General features: G+C 42.4%; 1 protein-coding gene, 1 long non-coding RNA gene and 1 other non-coding gene across 4 annotated transcripts in view; 2 read left to right on the forward strand and 1 right to left on the reverse strand.

Annotated features, from left to right (window-relative positions):
• The window catches only part of haao (3-hydroxyanthranilate 3,4-dioxygenase), a 31,846-nt gene extending 16,408 nt beyond the window's left edge, over positions 1–15,438 (reverse strand). The window contains exons 1-4 of one of the 2 annotated variants that reach the window (XM_048535962.2): positions 15,267–15,438; positions 15,044–15,157; positions 13,059–13,137; positions 7,867–7,998 (exon numbers count right to left, since the gene is read on the reverse strand). In XM_048535962.2, coding sequence (XP_048391919.1) covers positions 7,867–7,998; positions 13,059–13,137; positions 15,044–15,123 — 291 coding nt within the window. In that variant the 5' untranslated portion in view covers positions 15,124–15,157; positions 15,267–15,438. The remainder of the gene's footprint in view (positions 1–7,866; positions 7,999–13,058; positions 13,138–15,043; positions 15,158–15,266) is intronic. The other variant, XM_048535963.2, reaches the window with a different exon arrangement.
• Positions 15,236–25,280, forward strand: part of LOC125454771 (uncharacterized) — a 111,607-nt gene continuing 101,562 nt past the window's right edge. The window contains exon 1 of the long non-coding RNA XR_007248090.2: positions 15,236–16,213. This is a non-coding gene — a long non-coding RNA (uncharacterized LOC125454771). The remainder of the gene's footprint in view (positions 16,214–25,280) is intronic.
• On the forward strand, positions 19,563–19,655 carry trnai-uau (transfer RNA isoleucine (anticodon UAU)). Its single transcript is given in 2 exon segments — positions 19,563–19,600; positions 19,620–19,655. It is a non-coding gene; the product is annotated as a tRNA-Ile (tRNA).

The following is a 25,280-nucleotide window of genomic DNA, read 5'->3' on the forward strand; positions in this document are numbered from 1 at the left end:
AAGATTATATTGAGTAAGAAAGTGGACCAAGAATAGAAAACAGGAGGAGAACGTTCCCATGGTTTCTTTGAGTGTCAAGGAGAGCACATTGGATGGCATTCAAGATGTCACTCCCAGCACCAAGAAAATGTAGTGCCAACTGCCGACAGATCAGCTCTTTATGAGTTGACAGGTCAGCATGGGCTGCAAGCATCTGAATCCCCAAGTTTACTCTGCTGGCCTTCTAGCAGCAAGAAATTAAATACCTTTTATAACATTTTTGTAGAGTGGGGTAATGGGGAGAGGAAGTTCAAAGGCAAAGGCAGGGGTGTGAATATCATTCAGGAAACTAACCACTTTGTTTACCCACTGGGGAAGCTGATGATTTGGGAGATGGCAAGTTGAAGCTCTCACATAGCCATTAATGGGACCACTGAAGAATAATCATTAGTGAGAGGTCAAGATGTTTGTCCAAGGACATGCTCACCTAGAACTTAGTGAGGTGTTGAGAAGAGTGCAAGTTTCTCTCCAGGGCCAACTGGCTCAACTATTTCCCTTTCTCGTCACCTCCAAAAAAAGGAAAGTTGCACCCTAGGTGTTTCTAAGATAAAATATGTTGGTTGGGTGAAATGTATTGGGTTGGTTACGTTAGGAATCAGTGATGTGACAATTACTTCATCTAAGTTAACCCACTGATCATTCTGAAGCCGAACCCAAATGAGCCAAATTTGCAGATTACACCAAATAAGTATCAGGGGAAGCTCAGAAATAATAGAATGAGTCATTCAAAGCATTTAAATGGAACGGACAATGACAACTGCTGACACTTAAAGCTCAATGTAAAGTATATGACATAGGAAGGAAATATAGGTTTTTCAAAATGTACTCAATGTTAAAATGACTCAAAGAGCTCAATAAGCTCCTCAGTCAGACCAACAAGTGAAAAAGAACCAAAACAATGCATCCCAAGACAGAGAGCTGATCACCAAGCTGCATAATGTTCTGTTTGAGATATACCTTCAGTCCTGTATACAGGTCATTAAGCTGCATGAGAAATAGTCAAACATTGGAAACAGTGTGGAAAAGTATTGTGAAATTATGCTAGAGGAACTGGTTATGAAGAAAAATGACAGAAATGTACGTGTCATTGCCTGAACAGGTATCTGTATTGTGCTGTTGTAGACATTTACAAGTTAGTGAACGGAATGTAAATGTTACATCCGGAATAACACTTTAAAATTAAACTGCAATAGATGTTTAAGGCAGCAAAGTTTGAACTGGCAAAGAGATAAAATTAACACTAACAGCAAGAAAAACTTCTTCACACAAACAGAATTTATACTGGAATGGATTCCCAGACATATTTGCAGAGGTAAAAATTCTGGGATCGTTTTAGAAAAATTTGTTTCGATTTGTAGGGACCTCTTGAGTTGGAATAACATGCATTATCAACAATTCCTTATCCACAAGTAGCATGTGATAGTATTTGGGCTTCATAATTTGTCATTGATCAGAATTAGTATTACACACAACTCTGGCTGCATAAATTCATCAGTATATCACACTATCTACTAAAAAAAGGGAGGTCTCAGTTTTGATCTTCGCTCTGTACTGAATTTGTTGACCTAAGCTGTAAGGTGAGACAAAAATTCCCAGCAGTTTATGGATATAGAGACAGTAGGAACTGCAGATGCTGGAGAATCTGCGATAACAAGGTGTAGAGCTGGATGAACAGAGCAAGCTAAGCAGCATCTGAGGAGCAGGAAGGCTGACGCTTCAGGCCTAGAAGGGTCTAAGCCTGAAACGTCAGCCTTCCTGCTCCTCTGATGCTGCTTGGCCTGCTGTGTTCATCCAGCTCTACACCTTGTTATCTCAGTTGATAGTATCAGAGATAATGGGAACTGCAGATGCTGGAGAATTCCAAGATAACAACATCATCTGATGAAGGGTCTAGGCCCGAAACGTCAGCTTTTGTGCTCCCGAGATGCTGCTCGGCCTGCTGTGTTCATCCAGCCTCACATTTTGTTATCTTGTTATCTCAGTTTATGGATATACCCTGGACTAAAACTCTCTGAAGATGCAAGATTGTGGAAGTTACATAGGACCAAAATTCACTGAACCATTGGACTCAAAAAAACCATGGGCCTCAAGTGAGCCAGGAAAAGGCTGGGTGGGATGGATTGGTTAATATGCAAATCCAGGGACAGATGTCTGGAACAGAGATTAGCTCATAAAACTAAAGAAAGACACCCATTCATGCCTCAGTTTAAAACAACAGAAGCCAGACTGCAGGAAACTAACAACTTCAGACCTTCTGGAGCCTACAGAGGTACAAAGGCATTCAATTTCCGACCAGCGCTCAGACACAGAAATACCGAACATTCCACACTATTGTACTACGTGTAAACCCGTTTCACCTTTGGATGCAAAAACATTACAATACAATGCAAAGCTTACCCACCCAAGGGAAATACTGGGCATTCCAAATGATCAAAACTATTTACCTTAATTGAAAAACCATTCACACCTCCTCCAGTATTTTAGGAGCACAAAAACTGATGTTTCGGGTCTAGACCCTTCATCAGAGAGAGGGGGATGGGGAGAGGGTTCTGAAATAAATAGGGAGAGAGGGGGAGGCGGACCGAAGATGGATAAAGGAGAAGATAGGTGGACAGGAGAGTATAGGTGGGGAGGTAGGGAGGGGATAGGTCAGTCCGGGGAGGACGGACAGGTCAAGGAGGTGGGATGAGGTTAGTAGGTGGGAAGTGGAGGTGCGGCTTGAGGTGGGAGGAGGGGATAGGTGAGAGGAAGAACAGGTTAGGGAGGCGGGGATGAGCTGGGCTGGTTTTGGGATGCAGTGGGGGGACGGGAGATTTTGAAGCTTGTGAAGTCCACATTGATCCCTTTGGGCTGCAGGGTTCCCAAGCAGAATACGAGTTGCTGTTCCTGCAACCTTCGGGTGGCGTCATTATGGCACTGCAGGAGGCCCAGGATGGACATGTCGTCCAAGGAACGGGAGGGGGGGTTAAAATGGTTCACGACTGGGAGGTGCAGTTGTTTATTGCAAACCGAGCGGAGGTGTTCTGCAAAGCGGTCCCCAAGCCTCCGCTTGGTTTCCCCAATGTAGAGGTAGCCACAACAGGTACAGTGGATTCAGTACACCACATTGGCAGATGTGCAGGTGAACATCTGCTTGATATGGAAAGTCATCTTGGGGCCTGGGATGGGGGTGATGGAGGAGGTGTGGGGGCAAGTGTAGCACTTGGTGCGGTTGCAGGGGAAAGTGCCGGGTGTGGTGGGGTTGGAGGGGAGTATGGAACAGACAAGGGAGTCCCGGAGAGTGGTCTCTCCGGAAGGCAGACAAGGGTGGGGATGGAAAAATGTCTTGGGTGGTGGGGTCAGATTGTAGATGGCGGAAGTGTCAGAGGATGATGCATTGTATCCGGATGTTTGTGGGATGGTACATGAGGACTAGGGGGATTCTTGTTATCTCAGATTTTCCAGCATCTGCAGTTTCCATTATCTCTGATCACACCTCTTCCAATGATCAGGAAGTTCATTCAACCCCGAGAGAAGGAACAATATCTCGGCAGCCAAAAACAGATTTGGCTGGAGATAAGGGAGCCTGCAACTGGACATAACTGGGGGCCCCAATCCAGTGCACTACAATACCAGCAATGAGCCCTGATTCAAACTAGGTCTGCAGTGAGATCTGCGTGTGCCTGGTGTGAATGGTTTACGAGACGAGCTTCAGGGTCCCAACAAGGAGCAGGCCTCACATGCAAAGGAGTCCTTGAGCCAAAACCGCAAGGAAGGGAAAGGTGGTCAGTCAGACTTACTGATAGAGAGAAAAGTTCACGCAGATGTCTCAGAGTCAAGGACCCCGCAAACCCTCCACACCAAGAGCAACCCTCACAACCACCGAACACCATCAACCAACCACAAACGTCCACTCAATGTCTCGAGGTGACAGAAAGTATCTGGAACCATAAGACATCAATCGGGGCAACACCAGTAACACCCACCACCATCCAAGACAAAACCTGCTTGCAAGGACCACCAAAAAAGAGAAAGGTACTCACCATTAGGTCCAACGTGCCTAACCACATCAGCAAATATCACAAGACTGACTGTTAGCAGCACTCGTGGTCCTTCACAGAGCCCCAGCTGCGGCAAGAACCAGTCGAAATCGCATTTTTACTCAGAAGTGAGCCTCAGGTCATCGAGACCCTCTAACCCAGCTTGGTTAGTCTCAGATAAGGGAAGGAGGGGTTTGGGGCAAACAGTGTAAGGCATCCCTAAGGAAGGGAAGAGGGGTAGGACTTTGGGTTAACAAATAATTTCTCTCTCTCCCTCTCTCTATAAACCATTAGGTAGCAAGCATTCACAGCAACTATTAAACCCACTGTGTCAAGTCCTGGCTGCGAGGCTTAAGTGGGGGCCAGGTTAACTGTGAGAAAGGTCTCAGTCAGTAATAGTCAGGTTTGATATTCACTTCCCCATTTTCCTGTAAATATATTTAATTTGCTTGTTTTTTCAATAAAATCAGAGTTTTCTTTGCCTCTGATGCATCTGCCTCCTGTGTTTTCGACCACCACCTTCCACTAAGCCCAGTGTCAGAACCAGGTGAACAATAATTTTCTAAAGAAGGGTCTAGGCCTGAAATGTCAGTCTTCCTGCTCCTCTGATGGTGCTTGGCCTGCTCCACACCTTGTTATCTCTGAACAATAAACAAAGCAGCACTCCCTACAAAGCCCAATTGAATCCATTAGAAAACTGAGTGCGATAGGAAAACCAATTAAGGATTCCCAATTTGTGCCCATATCTAATGACATTTCATAAGAAATGTATATGTTAGGACCTTGCATAACAATACGATTATGCTTGTCTATGATGCCCTCCACATTTAAAACAAAGTGCCACAGGTTTTCACATGAAGAACAGTCATACTGGTGGAAATAGCCGAGGGCAAACAAATCTGTAGAACTGAATTGCTGACAATGTGTCAGGTAAGAAATTATGGACCAATGAGCTCGTGCAAGTTGTTTGATGACAGAGACCTCGAGTCCAAAACTTCCAAGCAAAGGTCATGAAAGCTTCATTTGAAATTAACTCACTGAACTAAAAAGTGGATGAGGGATCACAGTTTTACAATGCGAAGCTGTAGTGTTGTGTAACCTTGTCCCAATCACACTTTTGGATTGCAGTATTCTCATAAAGAAGCATTGCTTCATGTTGACAGCTGGTTACAGCGATTGTAGAACAAATGCTGGCTTGGACTTTGCTTTCGGTGGTGAACAGCAACATTAGCCATTCGCTACGCTAGTAATTATCTATGAACTTCCTATGGTATTTTGCTTGTTGACTGACCGTGATTAGAAAATCATTTACTGTGCTACCCTAAAAGTCACCTTAGACCTGTATGAATGTGGCCAGAAACGACACTTTTCAACCATATCAATTGTAATTAATGAGCCACACAGTCTCATTATTTCCAGCCTCTTATTTCCAGAAGGCCTTTGACAAGGTATTGGATAGAAGGCTGCTAAATAAGAGCTCATTGTGTTAGGGGCAAGGTACTGACATGGATAGAGAATTAGCTGACTGGCAGAAGGCAGAAAGTGAGGACAAAGGGATTTTATTCAGGACAGCAGCCAGTGATGATTGGAGATTTTTTTTTTTAAGATTAGGTTCCCTACAGTGTGGAATGCAGGGACTCCATAGGGGTACAACTATGATGTTAGATATTAATGATCTGGACAAAAAGATCTGAGGGCATTGGTGCTAAGTTTGCAGATGACGCAAAGTTATATGGAAGGACAGATAATGTAGAGGAGGTGGGGAGGCTAGAAGGATTTGGACAGGCTAGAACAGTCGGCAAAGAAGTGATTATGGACGATGCACTTTTGGAGAAAGAACAGAAGCATAGGCTATTTTTTCAATGAAGAAAAATCTTCATAAATCTGAAGCTTAAAAGGGACTTGAGGTAGTAGGAACTGCAGATGCTGGGGAATCTGAGATAACAAAGTGTAGAGCTGGATGAACACAGCAGGCTAAGCAGCATCATAGGGGCAGGAGAGCTGATGTTTCGGACCTAGACCCTAGGGTTTAGGCCGGAAACGTTAGCTTTCCTGCTCCTATGGTGCTGCTTGGCCTGCTGTGTTCATCCAGCTCTACACCTTCTTACCTCAGGGACTTATGATTCCTAGTTCAGGATTGTCTAATGTCAACATGTAGGTTTAGTTGGCAGTTAGGAACACAAATACAATGTTAGCATTCATTTTCAGAGGTGCTCGAATACAAAAGCAGGGATGCACTGCTGAGGCTGCACAAGAATGAGGTCAGACCACATTTGGTCACGATGACGACACTGGTGGCAGAAAGTGGACCCAGCACTAACTTGTGCTAGCCCAGCGCCGACTAGAATGGGGTCAGCGCTGACTTGAAGAGGTGGTGTCAGAGGAAGTTTAAGCTCCTGGTGGATTCTGCTAAGTTTGCGGTACCCAGCAGCATTTGCGGCGTTTGCATTGGTGAGATCCAGCAAGGACTCATAGGGGTGAGGGCATCAGTGGAGGCTACATGGCACAGAAGAGTGGCAACTTTCATTCCAGCAGTGGCACAGCAAAGGGAACTTCTGCCTGACTACCAGACCCATGTCCCATTGCGGAGCAATTAACAACAAGGGCTGTAATTGAACACTTTTTCTTTACTTTTTATTTTTCTGCCTTTATATTTTGTGTTTTGGTTTAGTTTTCTGTGTTTTAAGAGGCCACCAGAGAATGGTGACACCATAGAACACTTTTCACTGTATTTAGTAACAAAATGCATGTGATAATAAATCAAATCCAATTTGGAACAGTGTGTGCAGTTTTGTGCCTCTTATCTAGGGACGGATGTGTTGTCATTAGAGGGGTCCAGAGGAGGTTTACAAGAAATATCCTGCTTTTCATTAAGCGGTTCAGGTCTCTGAATCTATACTCAATAGATTTTAGAAGGATGAGGACGAAATCTCATCAAAACCTTGATAGATTAGTCATGGAGGAGATGTTTCCATCAGTAGGAGAGATTAGGACCCAAGGGCACAGCCTCAGAATGAAGGGACAACCCTTTAGAATTGAGATGAGGAGGAGTTTAGAATATTTAAGTCAAAATCAATTCAGCTTAAAAAAAACAAAAATTAAAGACTGAAGGCATCAGACCCATAATTATTAAAGTTAATTTTCACTGGAGACTGGTTGTTTGAGAAACATTAAGATTCTCCATGGTGTCACAAGGGTATTGTAGACAAGCCATAACTTTTACTGATATAAAAACTGAGTGTTAGAGAAACTCAGCAGGTCTAGTGTCATCTGTAGACAGAGAAATGGAGTTAATGGCTTGAGTCGAATTTGACTCTTGCTTGAAACTCAACTCATGAGATGAAATCCTATCTCTGAATACTAGGTACAGGGATTGTACATTATTCAATACTTTTAAGTAGTGAACCAGGTACATGACACTGCTGTTAGAGGAGCAAGCAATTTCTAGCAATGTTCATCTTTTCACATTCATTTGTTGGCAGTTGCTGACCAATTTGCATGTAAATGACAGTGAGCACTGTTCTTCTAAATAACAACAACTCCAGGAAGCTATAGATCCGTGAGTCTCACACACCGGCGGTAGGGAAGCTATTGGAGAGAATTCTGAGGAATAATATTTATGCACATTTGGAAAATCATGGCCTAATTAGGGACAGTTAGCATAGCTTTGTGCAGGCTGGTCATATCTTACTCACTTGATTGAATTTTTCAAGGAGGTAACAAAGATAATTGACGAGGCTAGAGCAGTGGATGTTGTTTACATGGATCTTAGTAAAGCTTTCAACAAGGTCCCTCATGGTAGACTCACCCAGAAGATTAAGACGCATTGGATCCATGTGACTTGGCTGCATGGAATCAGAACTGGCTTGTCCGTAGAAGGCAGTGGTGGAAGGATGTTTTTCTGGTGGGAGGTCCGTGACTCGTGGTGTTCTGCAGGGATCTATAATGGGACCTCTGTTGTTTGTAAATATATATATATAAATTTCTTGGATGAGAATGTACATTGGTGGATTAGTAAGTTTGCAGACAATACAAAGATCAGTGAGGTCATGGATAGTATAGAAAGTTGTCAAAGGATACAGCGGGATATAGATCAGTTGCAGATATGGGCAGAGAAATGGTAGTTGGCATTTAATCCGTGTAAGTGTAGGGTGCTGACCTTTCGGAGATTAAACGTTAAGGACGTGTACAGTTAATGGTAGGACCCTGAACGGCATTGATATAGGGAACGATCTTGGGGTTCACATCCAGAAGTGGTCATGCAAGTAGATAGGATGCTAAAGGCAGTGTATGGCATACTTGCCTTTATTAGTCGGGGAATTGAGTACTAGAGTCAGGTTGCAGCTTTATAAAATTTTAGTTAGGCCAAATTTAAGAGTATTGCATTCAGTTCTGCTCACCGTATTGCAGGAAGGATGTGGAGGCTCTAGACAGGGTGCAGAAGAGGTTTACCAGATGCTGCCAGGTACAAGGGTACAAAGTATAAGGAGAGGGTAGAAAAACATGGGTTGTTTTCTCTGGAGTGGCAGTGGCTGAGGGGAGACTTGATAGAAATCTATAAAATTATGAGATGCATAGATAAAATTAATGTTCAGAATCTTTATTTCCCAGAGTTGAAATGTCTAAAAAAAGGGGGTAGGCATTTAAGGGGAGAGGGGCAAAGTTCAAAGGAGATGTGAGGGGAAAGTTGTTGATGTGGTTTTGTTTTTTTTAAAACCCGAGAATCGTGGGAGTCTGGAACACATTGCCGGGGTGGTGCTGAGGCAGATATGATGGGAGCGTTTAAGATACTATTAAATAAGCATGTAAATATGCAAGGAATGGAGGGATATGAGCGAAGGGCAGGCAGGAGGGATTAGTTTAATTTGGTATCATTTTCAGCACAACATCGTAGGCTGAAGGACCTGTTCCTGTGTGTTGTGCTATTCCATGTTCCATATCTTTCATGTAATGAAATGCCCCAAGGAGCTTCAATGGATTATCTATTTTAAAACCAAGTGGGACAGTAAGTCACATATGGAGTAATTAGGTCAGGCAACCAAATGTTTGGTTAAAGAGGTTCATTTAAAGGAGTGTATTACAGAAGAAAAATAATGTGGACCACATCAGTTTAGAGGGAATTCAGGCACTTGGGGTTAATGCAACTAAAGGAATGGCCATGAATAGAGAGGCAATTAAAACTGGGATGCACGAGAAGCTAGGATTAGAAAAGCACAGATACATGAGATCTGTGGAGCTGTAGGAGATCACAGAGATAGAGAAGAACAGTACCACAGAGGGCTCAAGAGCAAGGGTGAAAATTTTAAAGTCACAATGTTGCTGGATTAGAACTCAATGTGAATCAATGAGCACAGGAGAAAAAAGGATCAGGTCTTGCTCTAAGTTAAGAAAAGAACAGCAGAGCTTTGGATGACTTCAAGTTTTTGGAGAGTAAAATGTGGGAGACCAACCAGCAATCTGTTGGAAAAATGCTGTGAGGGGCAATACTGTGGAATGACGAATGACGTTAGGTCATTTAGCGATTTAAATGTGAAACCAAGTTTGAAAGCAGACTGTTTTATCTCAACCAGAAACATGAAATGGAGTTTGGACCAGCGAATGAAAACAGTGGCTTCAGTCTTCCAATATTTAACTGGAAAACTGGAGCGGCACGGTGGTTCCGTGGTTAGCACTGCTGCCTCACAGCGCCAGAGACCCAGGCCTGCGTGGGATTCTGAGGATCAGCGTGGGCTTGTTGGACTGAAGGGCCTGTTTCCACAGTGTAGGGATTCTATGAAAAATTCCTGCCTGAACATAGCACAATACAGGCCCTACAGCCCATGATGTTGTGCTGACCTATTATCCTACTAAGATCAAACTACCCTACATTATGCCATCATCCATGTGCCTATCCAAGAGTCACTTAAAAGTCTCTAAAGTATCTGACTCCACTACCTGTCTGTAGCATGTTCCACATGCCCACCACTTTCTCTGTAAAAACATACCTCTTACATCTCCCCTATACCTTCCTCCAATCACCTTAAAAACTTATGCCCTCGTAATAGTCATTTTCAGCCTGGGAAAAAGTCTCAGGCTATCCACTATCTGTGACTCTCATCATCTCGTACACCTCTATCAAGTACCGCTCATCCTTCTTTGCTCCAGTGAGAAAAGCCCTATCTCCCTCAACCTTTCCTCATTAGACCTGCCCTCCAGTCCAGGCAGCATCCTGGTAAATCTCCTCTCCAAAGCTTGCACAGCCTTCCTATAATGAGGTGACTGGAACTTAACACAATATTCCAAGTGTGGTCTAACCAGGGTTTTATAGAACTGCAGCATAAGCTCATGGCTCAAACTCAATTCCCCTGCTAACGAAAGCCTTATTTACAACCCTATCAACTTGGGTAGGAACTTTGAGGGACTTATGGCTGCGAACCCCAAGATCACTCTTTTTTGCCACACTGCCAAGAATCCTACCAGTTTGATAATTTAACAGCAGTGAACAGTGTATGGAGAATGCACCAGTTAGATGATACCTAACATTTAGCATTGGCAAAATAGATCTTTTATCAGTAATTCTTAAAACTTATTTTATTTACCAGCATTATAGTTTCAAGTATCAACAAACACAACAATACATGGCAATTACAACATTTTCATTAAAAAATCCAGAAAAAATGTTAATTTTCATGCCATCCAGTTTTAAAGTGATTACTGTATTTGCTGCAGAGGATATATTGTATTTTACCCATCCAATTTCTATTGGTTTGTTTCCAGATAGTTTAAGTTAATGTCTGTGTGAGCAGTGTATTGCAATATTCATCTCTGAGCAGTAAATGTATGACAGTCCAAAGAGATGGTGCAATACAAGGGGCAAAAGGCTCAATTCTGAGCAGAAAATAGCTTACAAAAAAGTGAATTAAAAAAATTTACAGGTTAACCTGTAATGGTGGAGTGAAATTATTTAATCATTTACTAGCTGTTAACCCATTTTGCTGATTGTGTTGATGTTGAAATCTTGTTGGTCAATATTTTCTTAAACATTTAGCAAATATTCTGATCTGATGTATTTGTGTATGTCAAAACAGTTGTTTCAAACTGCTTAATATTAGGCAAGCAACCTAAAATTTTGGGTTAATATATAATATCTGTAAATATCCACATCACAACTTGCAGTGAGTGCACAGAAAAGGTGAAAACAAAAGTAGCACAAATGCCTGAGGTTTAGTATTTGCCTGTGCCCAACTCAACTGATATCATGCCATTCCTCCATCATCAGCTGAGCAAGGAGTTTGAGTGTTGCAAATAGTCTCAGCAAACCTAATTTAGAGGGTGATTAAAAACAGTTTAAAATGCCTGTTTCCATTCAGTGTTCTGGGAAGTACTCATGTGGATAAGTACTCAATAGCAAAATCACAGGCAAAATGAATGATGGGTGCGAGCAATCAGAAAAATATCAAGAAGGCGGCAAGTGACTGGAAAGGTGGTGACTGGGGGTGGGGCAGGTTGGTGGTGGTTGCCAAGGGAAACCTGGCAAGAAGAGACTGCTTAGATGATGGTTCTTGTGGTAGACTGATAGTGTCCCTTCCTCTAGACCAGCAAGTCTGGGTTCAAGACCCACCTGCTCACAAAGTCGCACTACAACTTGTCTGACCAGTGTGACTTTAAAAAGAAAAGTAAATACCTAGCTAACTGATAAGCAGGTAAATTTGACATGTCATCAAATATGACTCCTGAACCAGGGCTCATTCGTTCTGACTACTTTTCTTCTCTTTTCCTTTATTTACCTCTTGTCCCGGCATCAGCTCCAGTGTTCCTGCAAACTACGGGTGGCATCATTATGGCACTGCAGGAGGCCCAGGATGGACATGTCATCTAAGGAATGGGAAGGGGAGTGACGACAATTCCATCCTGGGCCTCCTGCAGTGACATAATGATGCCACCTGTAGGTTGCAGGAACAGTAACTCATATTCTGCTTGGGAACCCTGCAGCCTAATGGTATCAATGTGGATTTCACCAGCTTCAAAATCTCCCCTACCCCAAGTGCATCCCAAAACCAGCCCAGCTCATCCCCAGCACCCTAACCTGTTCTTGCTCTCGCCTACCCCCTCCTCCCACCTCAAGCCGCACCTCCATCTCCTGCCTACTAGCCTCATCCCGCCCCCTTGACTTGTCCGTCCTCCGCTGGAGTGACCTATCCTCTCCCTAACTATACTCTCCTCTCCACCTATCTTCTCCTCTATCCATCTTTGGTCCACCTCCCCCTCTCTCCCTATTTCAGAATCCTCTCCCCATCCCCCTTTTCTGATGAAGGGTCGAGGCCCAAAACGTCAGCTTTTGTGCTCCTGAGATGTTGCTTGGCCTGCTGTGTTCATCCAGCTCCACACTTTGTTATCTTGGATTCTCCAGCATCTGCAGTTCCCATTATCTCAGATATGGAGGAATTATTTCACTCAAAGGGTGTTAATCTGGGAAATTCACCATCTCAGAGTACAAAGGATGTCGAGACATGAATAAATTTAAGGAGCAGATAGACAGATTTTTAGTTAGTAATTGTCTAAGGGTTAAGGGGAGCAGACAGGAATATGGAGTTAAGGCCAAGATAAGATCAACCATAATTATATTAAATGGTTGAGCAGGCTCAAGAGACTGAATTGCCTACTCCCGCTGCTATGTCCTGTTGAATGCTTCTGATTCTGCCCTGCAAGTCCAAATGGCCCACAGAGCAGCATAAATACAGAAGATATCATCACTAAATGACAGATCAGCCAAAGGAAGAGTTAGAGAGAATAAACAGAAAGTTTCTGAAAATCAAAATGTAGCCCTCAAGAAGATCGCAAAAACCCTCAGGAGTACAAAAGCCATTTTGACCCCTGGTGAGAGTGTTGGGTGAATACAGGAGTGGGATAGGTTCACACTTAAATTCCACTTCAAATAAAGTGGAACGAGAAGGAAATTGAATACTTTCTGATCTCTTATATTCCTGTATGTACAGTGAACACTGAATAATTATGCTTTACCTCTTCTCCCTCTTCTATGTGGTAATCTTTCCTTTCATTAGGTCCTCCAACAAACATAACTTTTAACTGGCCACTGTGCCTGAAAAACATTATTATAAGAATAGTATTAGCCAAAAGAATTCAGATTTGAAAAAGTAATTCAGAAGTAACATGTTAAAATATGCATCACGATAATGATGTTGTTTTAGTGAGCATTGATTTACATGATCAATTTAATGCACTAATAAATAATGTTATGACAATGTATCCTTTCCGTCATTGTATCAGCTCTTTCAAGTAATCTTCAATGATCATTTGACCCAGTTGTTTCTGAATCTATCTACTTGGTAAAGGAGCTTGCACCTGTATTTTACTAGATAAAAGTTTACTTTTCATCTTCACTACTTCAATGTTCCTCCCAATTCTTGTGAAATGCAACTTAGATGGATGATATCAAAATAACTTGTTAATTTCTAATTAAAGAAAATAACTCATCCTTCACAATCTCAGATGTTCCAAACTTAATGTGTAGTTAGTATTACGCCAAGGGGAAGCATAGTAGCCCTCAAGAATTGCAAAGATAACTGCCCTTGCCTTCTTTAAATTGTGCTAAGATTCTGTTATTCTGCCTGCAAAGACAAATGGGCTTTAACTTAATGTCTTATCCAAAAACTACCTTCACTAAGGATGCAGCACTCTTACAAGTACACCTGTGCTTCACTTAAGTGCCACACTATATTCTTTAGAGGGAGCAGCAGGATTGGAATTGATATGTTGCTAACTCAGCAGTGAACATGCTGTCACTGAGCAAAGAGATAACAAGGTGTAGAGCTGGATGAACACAGCAGGCCAAGCAGCATCAGAGGAGCACAAAAGCTGATTTTTCAGGCCGAGACCCTTCATCAGAAATGGAAGAGGGGGAAGGGGGTTTTGAAATAAATAGGGAAAGAGGGGGAGGTGGATCGAAGATAGAGGAGAAGATAGGTGGAGAGGAGACAGACAAGTTAAAGAGGCGGGGATGGAGCCAGTAAAGGTGAGTGTAGGTGGGGAGAGGATAGGTCAGTAAATTGGGGATGATCGGTTCCATAGGCAGGTACTAAAAGGTGGTGTGGCTGTAGTACCTGGTTTGCTTCAGGACGTGGTCGAGCAGTTTCAAGGCCGAAGAGATTACAAGAGAGCTGCAGTGGAAGAGAGCTCCCCTCAGGTTTTTCCGGAGGGAGGAGGGTAACTTCTTCAGGTTAGGCATCCCTAGAAGAGGCTTCCCAGTGATATTGAATGTGGCACAGTTTGCAACATCCCATTATTTAGTGTGTTACAATTTTCTGTGACATTCTTCACGCTCTATGATAAGACTTAAATATTCAGGCTGTAGGTACCGAGTTACGAACTGAGTTCAGAATTAAGGAATATTATGAGGGCAAATGCTTTTGTAACCAATGCGTGCCTGAAAAACGGTAGCAAAACTAAGACTTAGAGGAAATCCAAGCTTTTTCCAGTCTTTACTGTCAAAATCATTCCATAACTACACGCCTAGCGTCTTTTATAAACCAACATCGAAGGTTTAATGTCAAGGCCTGTCTTTCAAAGGGGCCGAAAACTGCTAACGATTATTGGAGAATCCCTGCTAAATGCAAAGGAGCGGTCAAGTGGGACCGGCGGCAGGCAAAATAGGATCGCACTGGGCACTTGCTTCAAATATTCAACTTCCACTCACTCACTGCTTTCCCCATCCTGGAAAAGGTCAGAAGTCACACGACAGCAGGTTAAAACCCAACAGGTTTATTTGGGAACACAAGCTTTCGGAGCCTCAGTCCTTCTTCAGGTGAGACAGGCAGTATCAGAGACAGAATTTACGAATAAAAGATCAAAGATTCTCCATTAATGAAAACTTTGTGTTGGGCTATAACCTGGTGTCGTGTGATTTCTGACCTTGTCCATCCCAGGCCAAGGCCGGCACCTCCACATCGTGCCCCTTCAGGAAAGGCACGCCCGGGAAAGTGACTTACATGAGCTTATTGCAGACCGGGGGGTTGAAATACTTCTTGTTTTCTTCGATCCATTTGTTAACGTTGTAAAACAGCCCCATCGTTTGGATATCGTGAGTTTAGTGATGTTAGCACCTGAGAAATATTAAATAACATGCAAGTCTTGATATCATCTTACCCAATGCATCGTAATAACTCCCTGCCTATTTTCCTAAGCAGCCTGTTGTGAGATATTATTACATACCTTTGGCGCAGCAAGTCCTGGTGGTGATCTTTGAAATTCACACAGAAGCAGGGGCAAGTGATTTCAGACTCGCTTTATTGACCACGACGAGGGGTGGGCCCTGGTAAACGCTTTTGATTGGAAATTTATAAGCTGGGGAGAAGGCTGGCCTTTTAGAAGAACCTGGAATAAATTTCAACAAGGTGCCCGTGTTCGAGACATAAACTTCCAGCAGTCGCCACCTTACCAAATAGTCCCACAATTAGGAGTACGCTGCTGCATGTGGAATAGTTAAGGGCTACGTATTTTATAGAAAGCTACAGCACACGGGTCACATGATTATCGCAAGTCCTAAGTATGCATTGTCCTTACAAACCTGAGAAAAACCATGTATTTCTTCAAACGTGGCCTGGGGCCCTGTGAATTCTGCCTCGAGGAAATCGGGTACAGAAAGATGAGGGTAAAGATGGAAATGAGAAGCATTAAAGAAAAACAGAGACCCTTCTGAAGAAGGGTACCGACCCCAAACGTCAACGTTCTCCTACTCTGATGCTGCCTGGCCTGCTGTGCTCCTCCAGCTCCATACTGTGTTACCTCTGACTTCAGCATCGACAGTTCCTACTATCAGTTTTTTTTTAAAAAAAGTTGCCATCACTCAAAATGAACAAGTCTCTCAGACCAGAAAGGATACTCTCAGCCGTGAGACAACAGATGTTCTGACCACAATCTTTCAGTTCTCTATGGTTCCGTGTGTGATGTCAGCGAGAGGACTGGACAGTGATAAATTTTACAGTCCTGTTCCGAAATGTATGCATACAACTACAGACCAGATATCAATGGTTGGAAAGTCTCCTTGACAACATTGGCCAGATCCAAATTAAAAATGACATCCAGCAGAGATTTACTGAAGTAGTGCCTGACAAACCAGACTGAATTATTTGATGAAACAGTGGAGAAGGTTAATGAAGGTAATGCAGTAGTTGTGTGTATCTGGACATACAACAAAACACATTTGATACAAGTTCTACATAACAGACTTAATCAAAAAAAGTAAATGACAATAAAGGGATGGTATGTAATTAGCCAAGGTATAGCCATTAGAGATTAATAGTGAATGGATTTATTTTAATATTAGAGGCAAGTATTTGTGGATGTTCTGGGGTTTAGTAATTGCTTTCTTGTTTGGTAAAATTATCTAGATTTGGGTATCAGGAGAACAATTTCAAACTTTGTGATTTGATACAAAACATAGCAACATTAGTAAATAGTCATCAGGATAATAACGAAGTTCAGGAGAACGTAGACTGATGAAATGGACAGACGCTAGCAAATAAAACTTAATGTGGTAATTGTGAAGGGATTTACTTTGGGAGAAACTACATCAACAAGTAACATTACACGAATGACATCGTTCTAAAAAGACAAGATGTGTAAGAGATGAGAAGAGAGAGTTTAGGTTTATTCCTATGATGGGGGAAAGGTATGGTATATGAATGTAATTCTCTCTGTGTCACAGAAGTAGAAGGTAAGAGATGTAGTAGATATGTGTCTATGACAGATGTCAAGTAGACAATACAATTGATAATCAGACATGATATAGGAATTTCAGACGGAAATCAAAAAGAAAATATGCGAAGCAAAGAAATAGTATGAGAAGATACCAACAGTGAACATAAATCGTTGAATGTTTATGCCCAGTTTTCTTAAGTAAATCCCTTCACAATTACTTTAAGTTTAAAGAGTGTTTTTTCTGCTGTGTTGCCAACACATTTAAGTGATTATAATGATGCTTAATTCCTAAATATAGCAACTTGAGTCTTTTAGCTTCTCAGGCTAGATATTTTGTTAATTTGAGAACTTTCACCTTTCATCAAAGGAAGTAACTTCAGGTGTTAGCTATCAATTGCACTAAATATTCAGCTTTATGATTTTTAGCTGTGATGAGACTTTTGTGGTCTTTAGTTTTTTTCAGTATTTTCCACCATTATGAAGTTTCCAACTTCTACGCACAGGCTTAGTACTGTTAATGCTTCAGCAGCCTTTTTAAATTATCAGTTTGCTGCCTTCACAGAAGCTTACCGGCTCTGCGTACTTTTAAGTTGCCAAATTTTTCTTATTTCATTTGATTTTCTTACTGGAATGATTTTGTTCTTTTTCGTCCTTGGATGTCAGTGGCTTTCGTAGGGCTGAAAGTTTCTTCAGAAGACCGCCATTGTTAGCATTTTATATATGAGAATGGTGCCCACGTGTTGCTGCCATAGTATGTTGTGCTAATTTCCACCAGTATCAGCTGATATGTTGTAGTTAGATTCACTGCACCAATCCTTCTAAATGATATTAGTCTAAATTGCTGATATCAAAGGAGAAGAATGCCCACAAAGTTTTTGGACACAAGAGAGACTCAGTCTTGATAACCTGAATAGCTGTATTACAAATTGCATCTGAGTTACATGTTAGCCCTTTGTGAGACCTCAGGGAAGACTTAAGAGTACACATGGAGGTTTACTGAACTCACACCTTAGAAAACTGAAACACATTGGTTAGCTTCTTCCAAGTAAAGTCCTTTTATCTTAATGGACAGAACTTCTCTCTCAATGTTAGTTAGACTGTTAAGGTGTGAATTGGCTTACACAATGCACTCTGGAAATGGCCTCCTGTATTGAAAAGCATTTATCTTTCACCGGTGGGTGATACAGATTTAGAACTCTGCTTAAAAGGTTCACAAGAGGCAAAAACCCTCACCACATCTACAATTCATATACCACAGGGTTACAGACCAAAACTTGGGATTGGATGAGATTGAATGGCTCTATTACAATCAAATGGGTTGAATGGCCTACTTTTGATGTTATAAATCTGTTACACAAAACAAACCTTCTTTGGTTTCTCTTGGAATGCCACATCCTACTGTCAACAGGCTTGGCAGTATTACAGAGATAACAAAGTGTGGAGCTGGATGAACACAGCAGGCCAAGCAGCATCTTAGAAACACAAAAGCTGACATTTCGGGCCTAGGTCAAGGGCCAAACCGTCAGCTTTTGTGCTCCTAAGATGTTGCTTGGCCTGCTGTGTTCATCCAGCTCCACACTTTGTTATCTCGGATTCTCCAGCATTGGCAGTTCCCATTATCTCTTGGCAGTATTATATGTCATGTATCATCTCATAGCCAAAAACTCAGACACGAAACAGGAGGAGAGAGTGAAGTAGCCTCCACATTATAGACATTGCAACCCTCTTACTCCCCTTCTCCATTGTATGCATTGCTGCCCCCCCCCCCCCCCCCCGTCGTCGTCACAGCAATCCCCTCCCCTGTCACTGTAACACCCTTCCTCATTGTGGAGCCCTTCTCCCCACTTGTAGATGTTGTAGACCACCTTACTGCATCCATTGTCGACAAGCCAGACCGCCCTCACCCACATTGTAGACAACCCAGCCCCCCCCCCCACTCATTGCAGGCACATTCTCCCCTCCAATGTAGACATTCCAGACCACTCCTCTGAACTGCTGAACCCTCATACCTACATTTTCAACAATGCACACTGCTTCTCCCCAATTTTGACACTGTTACCAGCTGCTCGCTCACTTTGTAGGCATTGTGTAGCGCTCCTCCCTCTCACTGGACACATTGCAGCCACTTCTCCCCCCCCCCCCCCCCCCGATAGTAGACATTGCAGCCTCCTCTTCCCCCCACTGGAAACGCTGCAGCCCCCTCCTCATTCCCCCTCCCCCCCCGCACTGGAAACGCTGCAACCCCCTCCCTCACCCCTATTGGAAACACTGCAATCTCCTCCATTTGCCCGATGCAAACTCTATTTTCCTCACACTGTCCCCGTGTGCTCACTTCTCTCGATTACAGACTACCGTGTGTCGCACCCTCTTGTAATGGGGCGAGAGTTACGGCTTCCCGCTCCGACCCCTTTTCCTTTTATTTTTCGGGGTGCGGCCGGAAATGAAAGTCAACTGAGAATCCGGTACATTTTACATTTCCAGAATCAGCACCACAAATTCGCTGTTACGGTATTAACGTTTGTTATTTTTCCTCTCCGTCTGTCCACCTTCTGCATTCGCAGAGGCCTGAAGCCTGGGAGACGAGAGAGACTGACTCTCCCCACTACAGGCCGAACGCGGTACGGTGAAGCCTGGCCTGCAGCTGGGCAGATAACCGCCGCTCAGCAGCGGCTCGTGAAAGCCGCTCGTGACTGTTGGTGGGGGGAATGATTGGGAAAGGAAACGGAACGAAAAGCGAACTGTCTCCACCCTTCCCCTCTCCCCCCGGGCCGAGGGTAGATGGGACATTTCTCGGACGTTGATGTCAGAGCTCCAGTGGCGCAATCGGTTAGCGCGCGGTACTTATATGACAGTACAGAGTGAGCCATGCCGAGGTTGTGAGTTCGAGCCTCACCTGGAGCACATGTTTTATAGGCAACCAGAAAGAGAAATAAAAACACCTCTCCCTCCACTTACACCATACCAACCTCGCTCCAAAAATTAATTACTGACTCTAACGAAAACTCACTGTTTTTGCGTGAAGAATCATTTTGAAAGTGATACATAAATCAATCAGCGACTAAAGAATAAGATCAATTTTTTTCTCCCGAAATTACAATATTATCGTCGTAATATTAAACGTATTAATAAACATGTTATTCGTTCATAGTTTTAGTTTTTAGCACTTAAATTGTAAGGTCTTTTCTGAGGGGGGGGGGGAAGCACAAAAAAAATCCCTGTTCAAAAAGATGAGTTAATAAAACAAAAAGTAGTATCCGAAATGTGCTCTGAGCGCTTTGCAATACGGAACGCATTTAAACCATCCCTTCATCCGTGGGAAAGCTTGAATATCCCAGCTTGTGTTCCTGTCCTCTGCATTTTTAAAACTGTAATGACTTTAGGAAGGTATGCCTCATTGCAAATCTGAAGGTTTTGCTCAATAATGCAAACAGTATTTTGGATTTGTTTTATATTACTGTAATTAACTGTAAGTCATGTAATTTTTTTCCCTTATATTTTCCTTTATTTCTCTATTTTGTATCCAAAAACTGTGCCTAGGTACTTCGTACCTACGATGGCACAACGTGGGACTACCTTGCAAACTTTTCATTGTGCTCCTGTACTTAGGTACTTGAGTACATGTTGACAATAAGGGATATTCTATTCTACTCTCTAATGCTGAATTGTTAATTAGATTTTGTGAAACATTTGCTGACTGGATTCAGAATTGTTTAGCGTATTTACAGCAAGTAGGCTGTGAGAAAACAGTGAAAAATCATGAAATGGGTGGAATTATTGGCCTACTCTCATTTGACTCGAAGGCTGGAAGCTTCGAAGCCTTGTTCACTATTTAAGTTAATTTGGATTGCTTCACCCAGTTGGCAGCATGAATGTGTCAACATTACATCTAACATGAAACTGGCAGTCTTAGTTGGTGTTTGGTTATTGTTGGGCTAGAGAATAGTGCAGCAGAATAAAAACGGGTGCAACTGTGAAATAGGTTGAATCATACTTGAATCAAAGAAAGGCAGACAAACTGTAATAGAACAGAGTGGATTTGAGTATAGTTGAGGTACATAAAAAAAGTGAGAAAGATTGGGCAAAACTAACTGACATAAAGAAAAGGCTGGAATTCTGCAGCCTATCCTCTCCCTCAGGGTCATATGCAGGGCCCATTGAATTGTCCATTATCATGACCGCACCATGCCTGATTCTTATCTGCTTATAGAGTCATAGAACCGTAGAGGGAAACAGCAAGGAAAGAGACCCTTCAGTCCAACATGTCCACGCTGACCAGATATCCTATATTAATCTAGTCCCATTTGCCAGTATTTCGCCTGTATCCCTCTAAACCCTTCCTATTCATATACCCATCCAGATGCCTTTTAAATGTTGTAATTGTACCAGCCTCCACCACTTCCCCTGGCAGCTCATTCCATACACGCACCACCCTCTGTGTGAAAAAGTTGCTGCTTAGGTCCCTTTTAAATCTTTCCCCTCTCACTTTAAATCTATGCCCTCTAGTTTTGGACTGCCCCATTCTGGGGAAAAGACCTTCCTTATTTACCCTATCCAACCCCCCATGATTTTATAAATCTCTATAAGGTCACCCCTCAGCCTCTGACATTCCAGGGAAAATAGTCCAGGCCTATTTGGCTCAAACCCTCCAACTCTGGCAACATCCTCGTAAATCTTTTCTGAACCCTTCTTAGTTTCACAACATCCTTCCTGTAGCATGGAGACCAGAATTGAACACAGTTTTCCAAAGTCGCCTGATGGATGTCCCATACAACTGCAACATGATCTCCCAACTCCTATACTCAATGCACTGTTATGACCACTTCTATTGTGATTGTATCAATTAATGATCCCCTAAGAGTCTATTCTTGCCACTGCTGGGATTTTACCATTGGCTAGGTAGGCCAAGTGTCCAAACTGCTGACTCATGACCAATTGGGGAATGAGTTGCCTCCTTTAAGGGCACAATTTGCATATCAGAGGCCTCCTAAAAAACTTCCTCCCCAGATTTTCCCCAACCCCCATTCCACCCCACAATGAGATTCCCCTCAGTCAGAATTGCCCCCAATTTTGTCCTAAGTAGACTTACATTTTTGTTGGGGCTCCATTGGCCTCTTCCCTTGGAATTATAGAACATAGAACAGTACAGCACAGAACAGGCCCTTCAGCCCACAATGTTGTGCCGACATTATGTGATGTTCCAGCAGTGGCTGCTGATGCTGATTGGGAGAGAGCTTCAGTCCTCAGATGGATTGGAGGTGGGCTTGATATTAGGACCACAACTTATCTTGATCCATAATAATGAACTAGGCTTGGGTGTGTAGGACACAAATTGAAAATTTACTCTTGACACCAAACTTGAAAATACTGTGAACTGTGGGGACAATAATTACGGAGTTCAACACCAAGCATGGGATGAAAGCATGGAAGGACTGAGGTTAGAGTCAACTTAATACAGGAAAGTATGAAAAGATACATATATTGGTAGGGAGGCTAATGAGATACAGTAAGAAATAAATGATTCATTTTTAAAAGGAAGCAGGAATAGAGGAATCTTAAGGAAAATGTGCAGAAATTATTGAAGATGGCAGAACAGGTTGAAAAAATAGTTAACATGACAGATAGGATTTAGGATAATAAAATGTGAGGCTGGATGAACACAGCAGGCCAAGCAGCATCTCAGGAGCACAAAAGCTGACGTTTCGGGCCTAGGCCCGAAACATCAGCTTTTGTGCTCCTGAGATGCTGCTTGGCCTGCTGTGTTCATCCAGCCTCACATTTTATTATCTTGGATTCTCCAGCATCTGCAGTTCCCATTATCTCAGATAGGATTTAGATTTTGTAAGTAGTGGGTATGAAGTCCGAAATAACTCTGAAGCCATGGTGAATTTAAATAAAAGCATTACTGGTTTGGCGCAAATGAAATACTGTGTCCAATTCTGGACATTGCTCATTCAGAAGTATGTAAGTTATTGTAACAGGTGCAAACAGATTCATGAGAATTATTCCAGAGGTGAGGGACTTCAGTTAACTTGATGGATTGCAGAAAATGGGACTGCTGTCCTTCAAAGTACTGAGATGAGATTTCAATGTCATGAGGAGTTTGGGCAGAGTACCTGAAGTGAAACTTCCCATTGGCAGACGGATCATTCAGTAGATGGTTTCAAATTAAGGTGACTGATTTAAGAGCAAGAAGCAACACAAGGATATTTGTTCAGGCAGCTGGAGGTGCAGGTTTGGAATTTATTTATGAATCAGCAACAGAATTTGGCCATTTGGCCTGACAATCTTGTTCTGCCATTTAATATGAACATGACTGATCTGTTAATGTTTCAAATTCCATACTCCCAATAACCTTTGATTCCTTGCCTAATTAGAATCTATCGACCTTAGTCTTAAAACTATTCAACCATCTTGCCTTCTGACTCAGAGAATTCTAAAGCTGCATAATCCTTTAACAGAAAAATACTTGCCTCACCTCAATCTTAAAACAGCAATTCTTAATTTTTAAACAGCATCCCCAGTTCTGGCCTCACCTGAAATTGCCTGAGACTGTGGTGGAGTGTGTTCTGGTTTGGGCTTTCAAAAGAGAATTGGATTAATATTTGAACAAAAATTGCAGGCTGTTCAGAAAGGACAGGAAAGTGGGACTAGCTGCGTTCTTTCAAAGAGCCGGCACAGGCATGAAAGGCTGAATGGTTTTCTTCTTGATGAAACTATTCAACATTTCCAAGATTCTATGCCTTTAAGTTGTTTGAGCAGATTCGTTAACTTACATGTCTCTGGGAGGTGACATTTTTCAGCCTTTTTCTCACCCTTTACTCTACAATATTAAAATTTTCTCAGAGTAATATCTTAGGCGCAACCATATTGAGCTGTTCTATCGATGACTTTGCCTCATGTCCGAACTGGCCGTATGCCCATATCCTTAGATTAGAACTGGGAATATTTGCTAGTTCTTGCTCATTTGCCTCTTCTCAGATAATTGAGGTGTCTGAGCCCATATGACGCAAAACCTGGATAATATTAAGGTTTGGTATGTGACAAGTCACATTCATACCATACAAGTGCTAAGCAATAGCTATTTCCAACAATAAGAATCTAACCGTTTCCCTTAACATTCAGTGGTATTACTATCATTGAAGTCCCCTTCAATCAACACCTTGAAAGTTGCTATTGACCAGAAATATAACTGGACCAACAAAACTAATCGCATGGCTGCAAGAGCTGACCAGAGACTGGATGTTCTGCAATGAGTGACACACCTTCTGACTTGTCATAATCTTTTCACCGTCTACAAGGCACAAATCAGGCTTGTAATAAGCTACTCCCCACTTGTCTGGAGAAGCAGCATTCAAGAAGATTAAAAATATCCAAGAAGTGCAACACTGTCTCATACAAATTAGCCCATTTAATTGAAACCATTTTAAACGTGCACTACCTCTCCAACTCAGTGCACTTTTGCTGAGGTGTGTCCCATCTACAAACTGTATTGCATCAAAGTGTGTTGCAACTTCTTTGACAGCACCAACTAATCCTGTAGCTTCTACAACCTGGAAGAAAAAGGACGCACAAATGTGCTAATGAAAGGTCCCTTCCAATCATACATCATTCTGACGTGATTATGTAATGCCATTCCTTCACCGCCACTGGGTCAAAACCCTTCCTAACACCACTGTGGGTTTATCCGCATTGCAAGGACTGCAACAGTTTAAGAAGGCAGCTCAGCTCTACTTTCTCAAAGGGTAGGCAATAAATGGTGGTCTTACCAATGATGCACAGATCCCACAAATTAATAAAATAAATGGAAGGATTTTCATGATAAAAAGTAGCTCATTATAGAGAATGATGTGATTGAGTCAAACTGAAAATAATTTAGAAATATCACATTGTGCCTAAAGGGCTTTTTTTAATTAACCATGATTAAATGGTGAATCACGTAAGCAGGATGTTGCTAATTCATTAGGAAGATCCTGGTCAGTTCCTGTTCCAGAATAAGTTGTTCTGAAGTATCTTTCCATCATGTTGCACTCTGCACAGAGATTTCATTCATCTGTTTGGAACTGGAAGTTCTGCTCTTTCTGTGGATATGTGGAAATTTCTAATCAGGACAGCAAATGTATGCTGATTTTGTTTATTAAAAAAAAGGGACCTCAGGAGCGGGTAGGGGGAAAGGAATCAACCAGGCTTCCTGCTTATTCCCACTAGCCCCTGTCTGAAAAATGTACACGGCACACCACACTGTTTCTCTTTAGGGAAGCTGACACAGAGCTGTTTGCAATGATAGAGAATGAATTCCACACCCTGACAAATGTGTATACTGAATGCTAGTCATGGCGAAGGTCAGAGTGATACTGAATGTTTGCATGTCACCGTAAGTTGTGGGATCCCTGAAAAATATATAAGTGACTTGCCCAGGCTGTGAAGCTTATTCTTGTATCAGGATAGCTACTAATGCCATGTTCTGGAGGTCCAGCCAGTACATGGGCTCTCACACCAGCCTAAAAACTCAGGAGGAGGAGACTATTA

This window comes from Stegostoma tigrinum, chromosome 9, assembly GCF_030684315.1.
Source record: "Stegostoma tigrinum isolate sSteTig4 chromosome 9, sSteTig4.hap1, whole genome shotgun sequence".
Classification (NCBI taxonomy): domain Eukaryota; kingdom Metazoa; phylum Chordata; class Chondrichthyes; order Orectolobiformes; family Stegostomatidae; genus Stegostoma; species Stegostoma tigrinum.